This window comes from Pseudovirgaria hyperparasitica (genome assembly GCF_010093815.1).
Source record: "Pseudovirgaria hyperparasitica strain CBS 121739 unplaced genomic scaffold EJ05scaffold_18, whole genome shotgun sequence".
Lineage (NCBI taxonomy): Eukaryota > Fungi > Ascomycota > Dothideomycetes > Acrospermales > Acrospermaceae > Pseudovirgaria > Pseudovirgaria hyperparasitica.
In genome coordinates, this window is record NW_022985566.1 from 175,560 (window position 1) to 192,711 (window position 17,152).

General features: G+C 50.3%; 9 protein-coding genes across 9 annotated transcripts; 7 read left to right on the forward strand and 2 right to left on the reverse strand.

Moving 5' to 3' along the window:
- Positions 1 to 215: 215 nt before the first annotated feature.
- EJ05DRAFT_479905 (methylenetetrahydrofolate reductase-like protein) lies at positions 216 to 2,807 on the forward strand. Its single transcript, XM_033744763.1, has 3 exons — positions 216 to 394; positions 453 to 1,635; positions 1,684 to 2,807. Exons 1-3 carry the CDS (start codon positions 308 to 310, stop codon positions 2,376 to 2,378), a joined length of 1,965 nt encoding a protein of 654 aa, XP_033596333.1. The 5' UTR covers positions 216 to 307; the 3' UTR covers positions 2,379 to 2,807.
- Positions 2,698 to 4,147, reverse strand: EJ05DRAFT_479906 (alpha/beta-hydrolase). The gene has a single exon (XM_033744764.1). It carries the CDS (start codon positions 3,804 to 3,806, stop codon positions 2,829 to 2,831), a length of 978 nt encoding a protein of 325 aa, XP_033596334.1. The 5' UTR covers positions 3,807 to 4,147; the 3' UTR covers positions 2,698 to 2,828.
- Positions 4,148 to 5,829: 1,682 nt separating this feature from the next.
- EJ05DRAFT_514380 (uncharacterized protein) lies at positions 5,830 to 6,430 on the forward strand (the record flags this gene model as incomplete). The annotated part of the gene is made up of 2 exons (XM_033748524.1): positions 5,830 to 5,925; positions 5,991 to 6,430. The coding sequence occupies 2 exons, from the start codon at positions 5,830 to 5,832 to the stop codon at positions 6,144 to 6,146; spliced, it is 252 nt and encodes an 83-aa protein (XP_033596335.1). The 3' UTR covers positions 6,147 to 6,430.
- A 136-nt stretch (positions 6,431 to 6,566) lies between these two features.
- EJ05DRAFT_479908 (terpenoid cyclases/Protein prenyltransferase) lies at positions 6,567 to 8,820 on the forward strand. The gene is made up of 4 exons (XM_033744765.1): positions 6,567 to 7,206; positions 7,351 to 7,827; positions 7,875 to 8,141; positions 8,188 to 8,820. Exons 1-4 carry the CDS (start codon positions 6,800 to 6,802, stop codon positions 8,483 to 8,485), a joined length of 1,449 nt encoding a protein of 482 aa, XP_033596336.1. The 5' UTR covers positions 6,567 to 6,799; the 3' UTR covers positions 8,486 to 8,820.
- EJ05DRAFT_479909 (uncharacterized protein) lies at positions 8,191 to 9,066 on the reverse strand. Its single transcript, XM_033744766.1, has 2 exons — positions 8,879 to 9,066; positions 8,191 to 8,822 (listed from the first exon to the last, which is right to left on the reverse strand). Exons 1-2 carry the CDS (start codon positions 8,978 to 8,980, stop codon positions 8,595 to 8,597), a joined length of 330 nt encoding a protein of 109 aa, XP_033596337.1. The 5' UTR covers positions 8,981 to 9,066; the 3' UTR covers positions 8,191 to 8,594.
- Positions 9,067 to 11,411: 2,345 nt separating this feature from the next.
- Positions 11,412 to 12,577, forward strand: EJ05DRAFT_157987 (uncharacterized protein). Its single transcript, XM_033739388.1, has 2 exons — positions 11,412 to 12,253; positions 12,508 to 12,577. Exon 1 carries the CDS (start codon positions 11,599 to 11,601, stop codon positions 12,199 to 12,201), a length of 603 nt encoding a protein of 200 aa, XP_033596338.1. The 5' UTR covers positions 11,412 to 11,598; the 3' UTR covers positions 12,202 to 12,253; positions 12,508 to 12,577.
- EJ05DRAFT_504489 (uncharacterized protein) lies at positions 12,229 to 12,989 on the forward strand (the record flags this gene model as incomplete). The annotated part of the gene is made up of 2 exons (XM_033747577.1): positions 12,229 to 12,253; positions 12,508 to 12,989. The coding sequence occupies 2 exons, from the start codon at positions 12,229 to 12,231 to the stop codon at positions 12,987 to 12,989; spliced, it is 507 nt and encodes a 168-aa protein (XP_033596339.1).
- Positions 12,990 to 15,138: 2,149 nt separating this feature from the next.
- Positions 15,139 to 15,498, forward strand: EJ05DRAFT_479911 (uncharacterized protein). The gene has a single exon (XM_033744767.1). It carries the CDS (start codon positions 15,178 to 15,180, stop codon positions 15,379 to 15,381), a length of 204 nt encoding a protein of 67 aa, XP_033596340.1. The 5' UTR covers positions 15,139 to 15,177; the 3' UTR covers positions 15,382 to 15,498.
- A 507-nt stretch (positions 15,499 to 16,005) lies between these two features.
- On the forward strand, positions 16,006 to 16,449 carry EJ05DRAFT_541459 (uncharacterized protein; the record flags this gene model as incomplete). Its single annotated transcript, XM_033749663.1, has 1 exon — positions 16,006 to 16,449. The coding sequence occupies one exon, from the start codon at positions 16,006 to 16,008 to the stop codon at positions 16,447 to 16,449; it is 444 nt and encodes a 147-aa protein (XP_033596341.1).
- Positions 16,450 to 17,152: the final 703 nt, after the last annotated feature.

Below are 17,152 nucleotides of genomic sequence, written 5' to 3' on the forward strand. Positions count from 1 at the left end.
AGGCAGTATCGACGTGCCACTGGGAGTAGTACATTCATAGCATTTATGTGATTTTCCAGAATAGTCTGTGCGAATTTCCTTGGTCTATTTTATGATATGAGAATCTCATCTTTCATTCAAGGTCTGCAGCATGACAATGACGTGCTCAGGCGTCTATTTGCCGACCGCGCTCGCAGGTACTCCCCGCTCTCCACCAGCCAGAGGGTATAGTGGGCTGCCCGTAATCTTTCTATCGAGCCTCCATCATGACTGATAGCGACAACAACTCCACGCCTGACGTTCGCGGGCTTCTCCCACGACTTCAGATATGGAGAAAATCACCGACAAGCTTGCTGCCTTGCCCAAGGATGGCACATACTTTTCTCTAGAGTTCTTTCCGCCCAAAACCCAGATGGTTCGCTTGATGCATGTTCTACATCCTCCTCCGCTGCATGCTAACGTGTCTCGTGCAGGGGTTCGCCAACCTGCAGGACCGTCTTCATCGGATGGCAAATGCCCTACATCCACTCTTCGTGAATGTGACTTGGGGAGCTGGCGGCAGCACCGCCTCCAAATCGCTCGAGCTCGCCGAGTTGACCCAACGACAATTAGGTCTGACCACATGTCTCCACCTTACCTGCACAAATTCGAGCCGCGAATTGATTGACAAGACGTTGGAGCAGGCGAAGGCTCTCGGTATCAGAAACATACTGGCGCTGCGTGGAGATCCGCCGAGGAGTGAAGAATACCGCGACGATGACCAGAAAGAGGACGATGATTCGAACAAGGACTTCACATGGGCTGTCGATCTTGTCAGATACATTCGCAAACAGTATGGCGATTACTTTTGCATCGGTGTGGCCGGATACCCTGAAGGCCATTCCGACGAGAGCCACCCCGAACATCAAGACCCCAAGAACGATCTGCCCTACCTCGTAGAAAAGACTAAAGCCGGCGCAGACTTTATCATGACACAGTTGTTCTTTGACACAAAAGCTTGGGATGACTATGAAGACATGCTGCGGAAGCATGAATCGGGAGTGTTCAAGAACATCCCCATCATACCTGGCCTCATGCCCGTGCAAAGCTACCAGATCCTCCGCAGAATCACAAAACTCAGTCATGCCAAGATACCGACAGACACTATGGCTCGCCTCGATGCTGTCAAGGGCGATGATGAGGCTGTAAAGCAAGTTGGTGTCGATATCATCTGTGAGATCGTGGAACATCTGAAGACTTTGGGTGGCCCAACACCAAGGGGGTTTCATTTTTATACTCTCAATCTAGAGAGGTCGGTGACTCAAATCGTGGAAAGATGTGATCTTATCGCTGAGGTTGCTGAGATCATAAAAGAGTTGAATGGTGACACAGGTGCAGTGGTCAACGGTGATACCAATGGAACCGCACCACCAGGTGTTGTCCTCACAAAGGATCGGAGGAGGTTGTCCTCGACAGCGAACTCAACACCTCGCAACCGATTAGTCGTTGAAAGGCCGTCAAGCTCCAGTCTCGCGAGCTACGAAGCTCTCGACGGTGAGGCCGGCGTGCCAAAAGACAAAATCAACACAAGAGCAAATGCTTTAGCCATCTCAGAAGGCAAAGATGCGAACTGGGACGACTACCCAAACGGCAGATGGGGTGATGCTCGTTCACCTGGTAAGTTACAAGGAAACAATTTGCTCCCATAAGCCTAACAGCTTCCAGCCTACGGTGAAATCGATGGCTACGGTCCCTCTTTACATGTCACCCGCTCTCAAGCCCTCAAATACTGGTCTCATCCTGTCACAAAAGATGACATCTCGTCCCTCTTCCGCGATCACCTCTCTGGCACCCTTGAAGCCCTTCCTTGGAGCGAAGATGCTCTCAGTCCTGAAACCGCCACCATTCGAAATCAACTCCTCCGTCTCAACGCAAAAGGCTGGTGGACTGTCGCATCGCAGCCTGCCGTCAACGGTTTGCGCAGTACAGATTCAATTTTCGGCTGGGGTCCGAGATCAGGTTTCGTATATCAGAAGCCATTTGTCGAATTCTTCCTTCCAGCGGCAGACTGGGCGAAGCTACAGCCGCGACTAGACGATGCGAGCGAAACTATAACATACTTCGCCGGAAACCGGGCTGGTGGATGGGCGGCGACGGATACAGGTTTCGTCACAGCGGTCACATGGGGTGCGTTTCACAGCAAGGAGATTGTGAGTCCGACTATCATCGAAGCGGAGAGTTTTCGCGCGTGGAGAGAGGAGGCCTTCCAGATCTGGGACGAGTGGCAGCGCATATATCCACCTCGGAGCGCATCTAGTGTGCTGCTTGATGGCGTGAAAAATGACGTTTGGTTGGTGAATGTCATTAGCCATGCGTATGTTGAAAAGGAGGCGCTGTGGGAGTTTCTAGCGCAAGACTGAGCTATCAGAAGGGGATCAGGAGTACGACGGAGGTCTAGGCAAAGACTGGAACATAGGTAGTGTCGTAGTCAAGGATGGCGTCTGTGAATCGGCGTTTTGATCTGTAGTACAAAAATCAACGGCGTCGGTTCTTGATCAAAGTGCAATATTTTTATCCATTGATGACACCAAACTCCTGTCGGTAAGTTTATCGTCGAACGTCAGCCATTCATGTCCAACACCGTAAACCCCAGTCTTTGGCCCTGGGGTCGAAACAACGTGTCTATCTTTAGTTCGCAAGGAGTTTATAAGAATTTTCATTCTTCTCCTTGTTATTACGTTTAGGCTTGCACGTCTTGCTGTCTTGACTTTGAAAGCGATGATGATACAAATATATCTAGTAGTCGGGGACATGCTGTCAAAGAAAAGGAGGGTATCATATTGCAGTCTACCTTGAATTCATCGTTGGTATTATGTCCGCGACAAAACGTCAATGATCCAGTCCATGCTCTCGTACCCTTCCTTGACCCCATACTCCCACAGCAGCGGGAACACATGGATCTGCTTGTCCCATTGCAGCCACTCTCCCTCGACGCCCTGCTTCTCCAACGCCTGCCTGAACAGAATCCCATCTGGCCCAAGTAAATCATAGCCAGCCGTCACGCCATGTATCTTGATAACCCTATCCGCGAGCGGCTTCAGATCTGCAAACAAGGGCGACACTCGCGGGTCCTGCGCATCCCATTCTCCGCACCACGCCTTGGCGCTGTTCTTGATTGTGCGAATCGTGAGAATCGGATCTTTCTTGTTGATCTCCTTGATCATCTCGTTCTTCCTTGTGAGGTCGGTGGACGGGCAGATGGCCATGACGGCAGCTGGCGCGGGTACATCGGCATGCGACGCGCCTTCAATCGCAAGGCACAACGCGAGATTCGCACCAGACGAGTCGCCGGCCCAGACCACCGTTTCGCCCGCAGCTGCCGATTCATGCATCAGGGCATGGTATAGCTCGTACAGCTGCGGGAGCGCGGTCGGCGCCGGGTCCTTTGGCGCGAGCGGGTGCGAGATGATGCTGACGATTGTGGAGGGTAGTTTCTCGGCATATCGCGCGCAGCTGGACCATTGCTGCTTGCCGGGCTCCATCTGCCAGGATCCGCCGGCGAAGTAGTAGATGCGGCGCTTGGCGCATTCTGTTACGGGCGTATCTTTGAGTGTCAGGTCGTAGACGTATATGTCGTTGACCTTGCGCTCCGTGACGGTGCACTTCTTCTTGGCGTTCTTGTGCGGTTTGAGTTGGGCGGAGCCTGGCGGCCGGGTGCGGTGGGCGGGAAAGAGAATGAGGCCACGAAGGGCGCGCAGGAAGTGACGAAGGAAGGCTTGAAAAAGGGTATTGTCTGTGCGGTGGGTGAGATGTATTGACGACTTTACTGGTGTAGATGAGTCGGACATCGTGGAGGATTGAGGTGTTCGGGCGCCGATACGGCTCTGTGTATGGAATGAGTGACTTGTATTGAAGACGGTGACAGTCTATCACACGTCGTTATAGTCAATGAGATTGGGTTTATCCCATTACGGGAATTTGTACATAAAGATGGGAGGAAGACGTGTTGAGATTGCAAGCTTCTCGGTTGAATGCACGCGTCATGGTGGCTTTGTCATGGTGGATCAACAACGTATCCTTCAATAACTTGATGGCTGGGTTCGGGAGGTGAAGATTGAGTGAAGATTGAGGTTGTCAGTCATCTAGAGCTGAATATACACGACGAAAACATGTATGCAACAAAAATATCAAACACCAGCACGCCGATACTGTCAACCTCTTAGAGCCGATGTCATCGGCGGCCAAAGCTCCACTAGCGCTAAGCTCAATACTCCTTAGCGGCTGAAGCTGCTGCATTGAGATAAAATTTCTTGTCCGCCTTCCACAACCTTTCTTCTCTACGCGTCCACAAGACAGTATACAACAACGCGCCACGCTCCGCAGCATTTTGCTGTAGGAGCTCTGGCTAGGCCATCGTTGTTGTGCGATATAGCGACGCGAAGAAGGAACTTCGGACTCCATAAGAACTGGCCGGGCATCATTCAGTTGCGCGGGCGGTGTCAGAGGAGTCAAACACATCTCCACGAAAACACTAACTTCATCCATCTTATATCCCGTGGCTGCATGGTTTAGAAGAACGGATGCACGTTTGACGGGAGATGACGAGTCATCTTGATTGATGTTACCACGGCATACCTGGACTCATCGTAGAGCTTGCGAAGCCACATAAATATCTAGCGCTAGGTTCTCCACGCCTATTCTCACCGTGTCTGCTCGTATTCATACCCACTTCATAGCCAGATCATGATACCTCGAGCTTACTCATTTCTTGCACATGATCATCATGTGAAATTTATATATTCTGGTGAAACCGCATGCGATCAGCTTTTCTGAGGTCACCCTCATCCCGGTTCGACCATGTTTTTTTTCGATATCCGGTACATTGGATTCATCTCAGCGTATTCGATATTTGTACGTGCCACGCAAACCAGATGCTAGTATGAATGGGAGACTGCTTAATGATCATAAAGCAGTGGGCGAGGGCGAGCTACCACGGCATCTTTCGTACCTACCTCCTCTTGCAATCATACAGGCTGCCACATCGTGACGGAGAACGATACCTCTGCATCTGACGACTACTTCTCACTCTTCCGTAACCCAGGTAGTCACACAAATATCTCCTGTGAAAATTTCGAACATCCGTTGCATGCCGGGGGGCATAGTGTGTAATCATGAGCTTAAACATGTGCATCAATGGTACGACAACGCTCTGACTTGCAGTCTCGCTACCATGTGTGATAGCTTTGTTTTGGTAATCAACGAGTATGCTTTTGGTGTTCCGAACGCCTCGGTCTGCGGGACTCAAGTGATTCTCAGGGCAGTACAGACTGCTGGATATTCATGCGAACAACGGAAGCCATAGATGGCATAGACCCAACGGCAAGCGGGTCTTGTTTGCGCATTTATGATGGCCAAGATGCTACATCTGTCGAACGTTACTCTCACTTTTGCTCTTAGGATCAATAGCGAAAAGCTTGGGCTGGCATACAGTAATATTACTGCAAATACTGGTAATAGTGCGCGTCTTCTAGATTCAAATATCAGTGCAAACGACATCGGTATATTCCAAGCGAAACCGGTCGAGAAACTGACATGAGCAAAGTTGGATGTTGACGTGTGAAGTTGCTCGATCAGGTGTGATACTCAGCGTATGTAGTGTCATGATTTCTGTTCACGTACTGCCGCTGCGTAGGGCTTGGAGATCGTTGAGCTACAATCAGTGTCGCAAAATCAGATCATGACATCTGTATATAAGATAATCTTACGTATCTACAAGTACGGGTCATTAAGCGATCAACATACCAGTCGTGCCTATCAATATACTCGATAGTGCTTGGTTTCAGACTTGTAGTAGGATACTTCGATCTTACCATGGCTCAAGAAAGCAACCTGCGGGAACCCAAACGCTTCGTTACCACCCATAATCCCGCGGGCTTGGCCATGTTTTCGAATGCGTTGGCTGAGGATGTTTCTCTTACGCCAATAAGCTGACAATCCTACAGTCAAGCTTGGACTAAGTTACGTGTGCGAAGGGTCTCATGATGGGGTTGAACTGCGAGGAGGACATCATCAAGACCTACAAGGGCGACCTTGAGAACGATCCAGGCCTCACTATAGGTAATGGACAAGTACTGCGATACGCTGACTTTGCGGTACGCGCTCTTCGGACTCTCCTCTTGACCTGCTAAAAGCGACATGCGGGCTTCAAGCACGCTATGCATCGCACTGTATCCATCGACTACGGTGTTGTTCTAGAGGGCGAGATATATTGCGTTCTGGACAGTGGCGAATAGCGGCATATGAAAAGGGGTGATGTTTGCGTTCAACGATGGACTATGCATCTATGGGAAAATGCAAGCAACACAAATTGGTGCCGCATGATATTCGTACTGTCGATGAGTGAGCCCTTGATAGCCGGGGAAAAAAACCTTGAGCTGGACGTGGGCACTACGGCAGAGCAGTGAAGTCAATACTCGTCAATAATGTGGATGTTGGCAAGGTGTGGTCATGCAGAAGAAGTGAAGTCATGAAACAGGTACTATGGCCCGAGCGCTGAGCTAGGTCCACCGAGGGATGCAGGATATGATTGGCATTGTCTTTGCATCGCAGATTGCTTGTCAAAAACAAGATATAGTACTAGGCCATACTGCTACATACGGTGAACATCATAAGTTGACAATTCAGAATCTTTGGACACGTTCGAGAACCACTTTTGTGTAACCAGAGCATGCCAAGAACTTACTCAATAACCGTCACACCCATCTGAGCTACGCCGCAAACTTCTTCTATGCGACATACAGCTCATAGGACTGGCCATCGGAAAATACTATTCAAGAGAAGTATGGCGTCATCCACATCGCAAACCGGTCTGCCGGACTTGTATAGTCGTATTGAAGAGCTATCTGTGTCCGATGATGGGCAAAGACGCTCGCCCTACCCACCTATTCCAGCACTCTATACATCTCGTCCTATCATCCAAGACTCCTTATCGACAGAGAGCTCAGAAGTTCAAGATGGTGTGATCAGAGACTGTTTACCATTTCTAGAGGGCAATCCGAACAAGCAACCACTCAATAGCAGAGGCATCCAAGCGCTGCAGAGAGACAATCATGTGGAATTCCTGAAAGACGCACTGGAAGACTATCCAGCTGGGTTCGTTGCGGTGGACGCAAGTAGACCATGGATCTACTATTGGTCACTCTCGGGACTGGCGATGCTTGGTGAGAACCTGGATAAATACAGGCAACGGTAGGTGTCAAATGCTTGCTGTTCGATCACGAAAACTCAAAAAGTTATCACTATCTCTTTACCGTCTTTCTGCACATTCGCGTACAGGCGCCAATGGGACGTTCTTGCATGTTACACACGAAGCCCACCTGACATCTCTACTAGGCTCATTTCAAATCTACTTGCAGCGCAGAATTCTACGGGGGGGTTCGGTGGTGGGCATGGTCAGTACTCACACGTCGCGGGTTCGTATGCAGGCGTGTTGAGTCTGGCGATCCTTGGGGGCAAGGAGTGCTACGACATGATCGACCGTAAAGCCATGTGGGAGTTTTTAGGTAACATGAAGCAGCGTGATGGTGGCTTCACGGTGGCTCCAGGTGCTGAGGAGGATATTCGCGGTGCATACTGTGCCATGACGATTGTGTCGCTGCTCAATCTACCGCTCGAGCTACCCAAAGGGTCCCCCGCACGCGTTAACGGCGATGAGACGTTCTTCACTGGTCTACCGGAATGGATATCAAGGTGCCAAAGCTTTGAAGGCGGTATAGGAGCCTCGCCCGGGAATGAAGCACATGGTGCTTATGCTTTCTGCGCCTTGGCTTGCTTGAGTCTTATTGGAGCACCGTATGAGATGATACCCAAGTACGTTGTTGTACTCCTTCTTTACGAGACATATGCTGACAGCCTAGATATCTTGATATACACAGCCTGACGGCATGGCTATCGTCGCAGCAACACGCACCCGAAGGTGGATTTGCTGGACGTACTAACAAGCTCGTGGATGGCTGTTACAGTCATTGGGTCGGTGGCTGCTGGTCAATGCTTGAATGTGCCATATGGGGACCGGATACTCATCCGAGAAATGGTAAGGAATTATGGAGCAAGAATGGCCTTGCCCGTTGGATATTGTGCTGTTGCCAGGGAAAAAATGGTGGGCTCAGAGACAAGCCAAAAAAGTATACACCATTTCACGCAATCACGCATGTATCTAACCATTTGCAGACATCCGGATGCATATCATACCTGCTACAACCTAGCTGGTCTATGCGCTGCTCAGTTTCAGTACGTCTATAGGCCATCTGAACTTAATCCATTCGCCAACGCTCCGTTGTCAGCAGCTTTCAGCTGGACCATTCAAGATTCGAATAGCAATGGCGTACTGGAAACCTGCCCGGCAACTGACGAGCAATGGTGCTGGGACGAGAAGGATCTGCTTAAGCCGGTCCATCCAGTCTTTGTTATTCCACTTGGGCAGGCCGATAAAATCAGAGGTTATTTCGAGGCTAAAGGAGCGTTCTGAGCGAGACTGTATCTCAATTCACAAATTCTCAGGGCGGGTGTATCAAAAGCCCATCCTACACAGACCTCCTGGATACCAATGTGCATATTGAGGTGCAATACTACGCACGCTACGATCCGCGGCTCTCTGGTGTTGCATCCATGTACATCATCATCATGCCCGACTGCTTTGGTCCAACGACCGCCTTCAATGCTTTATGTACTGCACACTCCTTGTCATAGTATTCGAAGTCTTCCAGCGAGGCAAAGGATGTGTGTGCACAGATGGAGAACCCCTGGTTGCGTGCTTCAGGATAGGTCCGTTGGGCGTAAGCACGGAGTATGTAGGGCTGGTCGTCCTGTTGCATCAAAGTAAGCATTGGATGGCTTGGATGAATGGTTCGCCGTGATTGACCTTAAGAGCTTTTTCTTTGAGCCCTTTGTACTGTGCTAGCACCTCATCAATGTCCTCCTCTGCAACTTTGAACAGCGTGATGCGGTCGATTGACTTCGCCATGGCTTCTCGAAGATCTGTGCTGGTGACAGTTGGTCAATTGGTTTTCGACACTAATTCACCCAGAAGTTTCCCTAGCTATAGAGGGGCATCGGCATTATTCTAACGCACGGAGGGTCCCCCGCACGACGCAAGGCTCTACTATGCCGTAAATTTCCGATAATTACTCCGTAGAGCAGCACGAGTGATTGCATGCAGACCAACATTCTCCCTTGCAGTGTTGATGTATTGCTACTCAGAGTCCACGAATATGCTCAGGCCTCAAGACATTTTCAGCAATCATTGAGCGAGACGCGTACAGTCAACGCGTGGTAGACAACAAACAAGACGTGTGCAGCGTGTTCGGAGGGGATAACACGCGGGATGAGGTGGACGATGTGATTATGGAGTATAGGCGAAGGATGCGGGCGTTGCATCGTCTCTTCCAGCGATGCTCACCGCTTTTTCTTGTTCCTTCGCTGGTTGGGTCGAGCGAAGGTTACGGCTCAGATAGTCTACCAGACTGGCAGTGAATGAAATGTGGTCTGAATCTCCATACAGCCGGAATGCATAGGCTGCACATGTGGTGCGTCCTGCGTGTAGCAAGCATTGTGCCGACAAGGGATAGATATATCGTCGGTCTCAACCTCACGTGCACGACAAGACAACAAGGCAAATCTCACTACATCATGTCAAATCGTTGCCTTCTCAGGTGGTCAGCAGTCTCAGATATATTGTAACCACATCACGAGAACCTGAAAATGGGACTTGACCAGTGGCTTTGACCTTCAGTCCTACTAACGACTAATGATCTTCAGGTGTGATAGTCAGTCTCTCTAGCGCCCGTAACGTGCTGCGCGCGCGAAGACGCAATTTTGATGCCGCACCGTAGTGTATACTATGTACCCGTACACCAACACACATCTGACTTTCAACACAAAAGTGACCTCCCGTGTTGCGTCTTCCCCACCAACTGCAAGCCATTGGCTCAGCCGCCTAGCATGCCAGCATTACAAGCCTCTTCCCTGGCATGCAGGCCGCCTGTCCAAGGAGAGGCGAATCGCTTGCAGATGAGACCCGAGGTAGACGCGATACCTTGGCCGTTGACTGCTCGTTGCTGCACATCAATTGTGTTGCTGACACGAACGAACCCTGCCGACCTAGCAGCTTTCATGAAGGCTGACACCAGCAGCAGCAGCATCAAAGACCATGACGGTGTCCATCTCCAGCCAATGCGTGCCATCATGAGCCTTCCGGCTACTCGTACTCCTATGCACTATGTACGGGATGCTGTGCTGACAAGATTCGGCCATTGCTATGCCCATCAACACGGAAGAGGATGGCCGAATTATCAATCCCAAAGCGATCATCTGGCCGAATCCAACCCAGCGATCGCTCAAGGGGTTCTACAGATTCGCGGAGGAATAACTGCGTTCAAACATTTTTGCATCTGCATCTGATACATAATTGCCAGGAATGCCCTGGGCCGTCCGCATGTCATGACCCGGCCGAAAGGTATCGATGCGGTCAATGGCTTGACCCCTCATTCGTCAGGTTGTTTTGCATCGACAACAACAACAATTATGTCAATAATCACCACAATTGATGAGAATACTCCACGGTCTTGTACCAACTACATCTACAATCGTCAGACTACTATGAGGACGTGTTTCATCACTGCTCCTGCTCGTTACTGCAAGTTTTGCACAGGCGCTCTCGATGCCATGTTCCTCCTGCGACTCATGCGTCAACTAGCAGCCGTTGGTCGTCGCCCGTTCCTACAAGGCGCATATTGCCAGCTCATTCGTGCATGACTGGGGTACGACAACACGACAACTCGTGGGTACCACCAGGCCCAGTTCTTCCTTCATCAATCTTTTTGGTCTTCATTGGCCTCCTCGTGCTGTCGCTGCTCTAGTCGGCGTTAGAATAACACCATCTTCTCGGTGTGTTGTTATACCTGATCAACCGAAGCGTAGTGATACGCTCAAGCTCGCTGGAAGCCACCGTCGAACCTACTGCACCAACATCACGGCTGCGTGTCAAGATACTCACCAGTAGTCTCGAGCTTAGGCGCGATGCCCGCCTCCTCGCTACCGCATCGGGCAAGGCTGCTGGCATTTGATGCGTCCAACATGGAGACATGCCCGTCTCCACGGACGCTCTCGCCAGTTTCGCTATGGTCTTGCCGCCGGACTACCAAAATAAACAAAGCCTCTGTTTCTCCATCTGACAAGCGTATCCAAGATCTTGAGTGCGTTCCGTGAGTCCGGGGGACGGCTCAAGATCTTGAATTGCTTTGCTTCCTTCGGCGTTGCCCTCTCAGCAATACCGCAGCATTAGCGGATTTGCGAGAGTACCGCTGGGATAGACATCGTACGCATGGTCCCGTTAAGGCTGAGGAACTCTATGAATGTCTCCGGTGCTCCGGGGTTCCGGTCAACGTGAATCTCATGTGTACAGCTTTGCCCCAACCTTCCATATCAGTATCAGTATCAGTCTGTGCGAGCCGCCGATCACAAACGTCAAAAAAAAATTCACAGAGCTTTGACGTACCTACGGCTCGAGACTCGCAGGGTCCAATCCCGATCAGCGGTCGTTGAATCGCGCTATTGCTGCATAGTAGTGGCGAACCGAGGGTTATGGGGTGCCCTCGAGGAGGGGCTACCGGTGAACTTTTGTGCTCGTTCGAAATGTCTATCAAAGTAGCTGACATTCTGGAACACACTCCGCTTTTACTGGTAAAGCGAGACGCCAACACATCAATAATGGGTCTCAACTCCAGAGCCTCAATCACGCCTGCAGATTATTCATTTCTCACAGCCAATACTATACAATCTTGCTACTGGCGGTCGAGATGTGGACGCATATCCAGGCATGCCTGCTCCGCTCGCTTTTGTCCCATTAAATTACACTCCGTCTCCCACTCGGAGGGAGTAAGATATCCTACCTCCACCCATTCCTTCTTCTGCAGGCCACCTCACTCCCTTGCTGTCGACCTCTTAGACAACACTTCGCCAGCAGACACGACAACTGTCACTTCTAACATTAACACATTGTCAAGCCTCCCCACACGCATCTCTCGGGGTACAGCAGGAGCCTCGCTTGTGAGTGGTCCGTCACCCTCGTCCGAATCGACCGCACAGTGTTTGGGCAGGCCAGAACTCGAGAAAGACATCCGAATTCGGCCATTGAAGGGAATTTTCAAGCCATTGAGAAAAGAAAAAAAAGTGTTGCCACTGTAATCTGTTGTAACCAGAGGCCCATTGAAGATGTTCTACCACATCTACCTTACTGGTAAGACATTCAGATACTCGTTTGACTGCATTCGTGCTTGGTACCATAGCCTTGGAAAGTCTGCAACGATTGTCGTGTTGTATTTCATGGGGCTCGATGCCTTGTACAGATCACGTCGACTGGGGGCTTAGTGCTGAAATGCCGAGTCTGACATGAACTACATCTGCAGATGGGCCACGTTGTTATTCATTGTTGGCGTCATGTCCACCTCTGTGCATATCCATAATCCAATTGGCTGATACATAACACTATAGGTCTTTGCCAACGTCGTCACTGGCCAGAACCCTCCTATGATTCCTACCGAACTCGTCGAGGTTATTACGGCTGCACCGTTCGCGTCAACAACCGAGAGTACACCACCGATGAGGACTACGAGACGGACGATCTGGCACGCAATGCTGCAGCTACCCGCGCCTACATGATATGCCGTAACTTCTCCGTCAACGATGGCATGTATCCCGGTCAGCGTCAGGGCCAGGGCGGCATCGTCCAGGGGCTTCCTGTTGCTATTGGCACCGGCCGCCGTAACACCCAGTCGTCGATCAACGACTCCGATAGTGGCAGCACTGGGAGTGGCGGCAGCAGCCCTCGAGGCAGTGACTCTGGATTGCCGCAGACGCATAGCCGACACACGAGCAAATCCTCGGTCGAGACTTGCTATTGCGGCCGCGGACATGTCCGCGCCTATGAGAGATGCCAGCGTTGTCTCCAGGAGTGCGGCTGGGCCCAGGCATAGATGACCTCTCTGATCCAGTCCCTCGGTAATGGATCAATTGCATCACGCAACGGTACCATTCACAGAAGCTAAATTTCCCCTCATACGAAAGACACCAGAGCCCAAGCTCAAACTCTACCCTTTACGATCTTGTATTTAAAGCTACGACTGAACGACTTGCTTTGACGACCATGCATCTGATCCGGACGGCAATATCACCGCCCGGACTAACGACACGACTTTTATGAACGACTGACGACCACCAAATTCAACGACTGGGACTGGCTATCTGCATTCCCGCGTTATATACATCAGACTGCATCCAAATCACGAATCTCTCTTTCCTCATAAGACGATTTTTCTTTCTTCCTCTCACGACTCACGTCTTGACGAATCTTGTTTCCTCTCTCTGGACGTCTTTATGACGAACATGACGATGATGACAAAGGGCGGTATTTTCAGCGCATTTTTTATCATTTCTTGACAAGCGTTCAGCGACATCTTTATACATGAGCATCCAATCGCACAACCCTGAAGATGCTCGGGAGGGGTATTCTGTGCACCTTCACTTTATATTGTAACGACTTAATGAAACTCATGTTTTTGCTCCTGCAGATGTGTATGCGTTCTGTGATACTCATGTTATAGCGATAGACTGTCGTCATCCCACTACAACTGGCGTACAGGACTGACCCGATCACGAGACATTAGATCTTCGTTTCCTCTTACAACGGATCGTCCATACACTTCGGGGCCTCACAGAATCGATATACCTCAGCCATCCCCCCTTTCCACACACACAAAGCTGATACTGATCCCCCGTTACCAGATATCCCTTCTCACTCAGATGTTCCCCGAATTCGTCCCCCATCCATCACCTCACATCTTGCTACGCGCCCCCTTCCCCCTCGACTCAACCCTCGAACCCACAAGGCAACCGACAATCCCGGGAAAATCTCAGCCCTGTGGACGCACGTGCGCGCGCCGGCACATCATCGTTTCGAGCATGAGAGGCCGAACGAATCAGGACTGCAAAACGCGTTCTGCAGCTCTCATTGGCCCGAGCTTATTTGGACGGTGGGTGGGTTGCAAAAGATGGCGATGGCAACGTCTTCTTTCTCTCTATCTTGCTTTCACGCCGTGGGCTCGAGAGAAGACATGGCTCGAGGTCCTGCTGTGAGCGCGGCGTAGTATTGTGAAGTCGTGAAGACAAGCTCGATTTGGCAATGCACTTGAGTGTGCCATGTCCTTGCCTCAGGCAACACCTACCTCTTTCTCCCTTACCACGGTCATACACATGGCATGTCTCTATGTTTCATGATCTTGTATATCATCTACCCGCTTCTCTATCTCCTCGAACCTCGAACCTCACACCTCAAACGCCAAAGCAACGCAAAAACCGCCCTTCACTACCACCACGCGCACGCACACAACACATATACGCGCATTCAAGCGCGCGGAACACGCCGGACCGACAATTCCACGGAACATCATCGCGCTAGGGCATGCTGGGAGAATAAGTATGGTATAGTGAAAGAAAAAAGAAACAAGAATCGAGCCACATCGATGCGTAGGTTACCAAGTAGCATGACGGATAATCGCGCTTGAGCGAGTTCCATGGAACTGGGGGCAGGAGGGGGGAAAGAACGAATCGAGCGAGCGATGGAGATCCGGTTTTGGGGAAATTTCTGGGTATAAATACGGGGGTGTTCGCCTGCATTTCTTGGGTTGTGCTTTTGTTTATTTTCATTCATACATTTATACCTACATACACGGACTCACACGCATACATATATATATATATATATATACGCTTTTACTTGCTTGAGTTTTGACACTTATACTTACGCTTCCACTCCACTCGCACATGCTCACTACAACTCTGTACCTACCTCGTACGTTAGTCCACAACAGCAGCAAGCAGAGCACTTTCGACTAACGTCAGACCTAGTCTTTCCACAGTTTGAAGCTTCACCCGGGCAGGCCTCCCTACACAACCTAACATCAACACTTTGAGCCTTTGAGACATTGGACCCATTCACACTCTTTATCCATTCGCGTAAGTCTTCTCCTCTAAAAACAAACAGCCCATCAGCCCAATCCACAGCCCGACTAACCTCAAAAACAGTCTATCCAACAGAGCATTTCAAAAGTTTTCTTCCCCGACACACACACACGCACACACCTACACGCACAAACGGCATACAAAATGCCCTTCAGACTCGACAACTCGAGCAAAATCACTCTTTTCGTCCTTTTCTGCGGCCTGTGCGTCATACTGGTCTTTTTCTTCATCTTATATCTGGTGAAGGTCAGGGAGAGGATGCTTGGTACCGGGGACGCCGAGGCCTCATCCGAGGTTTCCGAGGTCGACTCGGAGGACCAGCGGAGCATCGATTCGTTGGACAGCTGAATTGGGTGTGGGCTGGAGGATAATTTCTTTTGTGCGGCATGCATTTTTTGGTGTTTTTGGAGGGCTGGATAGGCGGTGTTTAGTGTACCAGTTTTGCAGACGATAGGAATCCATAGGATATCAATGTGAACGTACCAGGATATCAGACCAGAGTGTAGTGAGATCCGGGTGTGCATGGAACCTGTTTCTGGTGTAGCCAATAGAGCTTCTTGCGGTTCTTTGATGCGTAGCAAGCGCAGTTTAGTGATGATTCTGACGCATGGGAAGAATAATACCACAGCTGTATGTATAAATTGCCATCGAAAGGCCCCAGGTCTCCTGTTCCTAGGTGATACACGCTACTAAAAATTGATAGACATCAGACATTCACGGTGATTTTTTGGCGTTCCAGCCCTGCAACCCTACTCTCCAGAGCTCACTAACTTCGAATCCTCCTTAGAAGGCATTGCAACGACGCATAGCCTGTCACCAGGACTCTTCACCGGACTCAGAAGAAGGACCAGCCCTTGTAAGGCCATCTCGAAAGTAAGCACCCACATCTAGTAACACTACCGGCAGAACTGATCTCTGAAGTAAAGCTCGCACCTCACCCTACGCACAAGCTACAGTGGGCATAATCGATTCATGGACGGCCCTGGTACAATGACAGTGGTTGACTACAAATACGTCCCTGTCAAAGTCAAAGCACAAATAGACATAGATAGTGCCGTAAAATGGTCTGCTCCTGCAATATTTGTATTGCTCATATTCATTGCATGGACTTTGAAGAAGACATGCAGGACAAATAAGATGCTGAGATCGATGAGACAACAACGCGCTCAGTTTGACGCCGAGATGCAGGAGCATGAGCAATACGAAGCACTCGTAGCAGAACGAGCGCGCAGCGAAGAGTTACCAAGAGTGCCAGCGCCAGCATACACGGTGACTGACGAAGATATTGAGCCGTACATGGACGCGACAAGAAGTTGGCCGAGCTTCGAGCCACCGCCAGCGTATGGACGAGAGGAGTTTCTGGGTGAGAGAGTCTGGTATGGCATTGTGAATCGCTCTCATAGTACGAGCAGATAACCGATGGCGAGCTTGGGTGCGGACGGCGTTTCGTATTTCGAGCCTGTAGATTGACAACAAGTCTGTTCCATAGATGTCTCTTAAAATTATGATTCTTGTCGTTCTAGAGACATTGGTGTCTAGTGATCTCGCATTAGCGATTACGAAGTCACTATTCTTCTGTCAATATGGCCATTAGGATAGCCTCACAGAAACACATAAATGTATAGTCCAAAACGGTCGAGGCGGTTGTTGTTGGGAGTACGACCACTGCCTAGGTAAATTGTCAAAGCCAAGCCACTGGCAGGGGCCATACATCATTTCCTAAAGCGGCCCCTAGGGTTGTCGGTTGCACTATAGGAGATAAACGAGTGGAGATGGCTTGTGTGGCTGCATGACGGCGGACCACTGGTTGTCTGCTGCGACACAATGTCAGTTGCGTGCTTATATGTCTGTTGTTGTCCAACATAGAGGAGAGTTGAAAGCTGTGGCCCTTCATTCCCCCCAAACCAAAGCCATAGTCTCTGCTGACTGCTAAGAACTGCTGTAATGTATGATTGGTGATGTGATGGACGGCCATAGGTAGCTTCAGGAACGTCAGCCGCCGTGAAGCTCGGTATCTCGTGACAGAGGCGCGGAGGAGGGTTGACTAAATGATCAGTGATGGGGCTCGATATGAAACGAGGCGACTGTTTTGAGAAATGAGAAATGAAGAGCAAGGGGG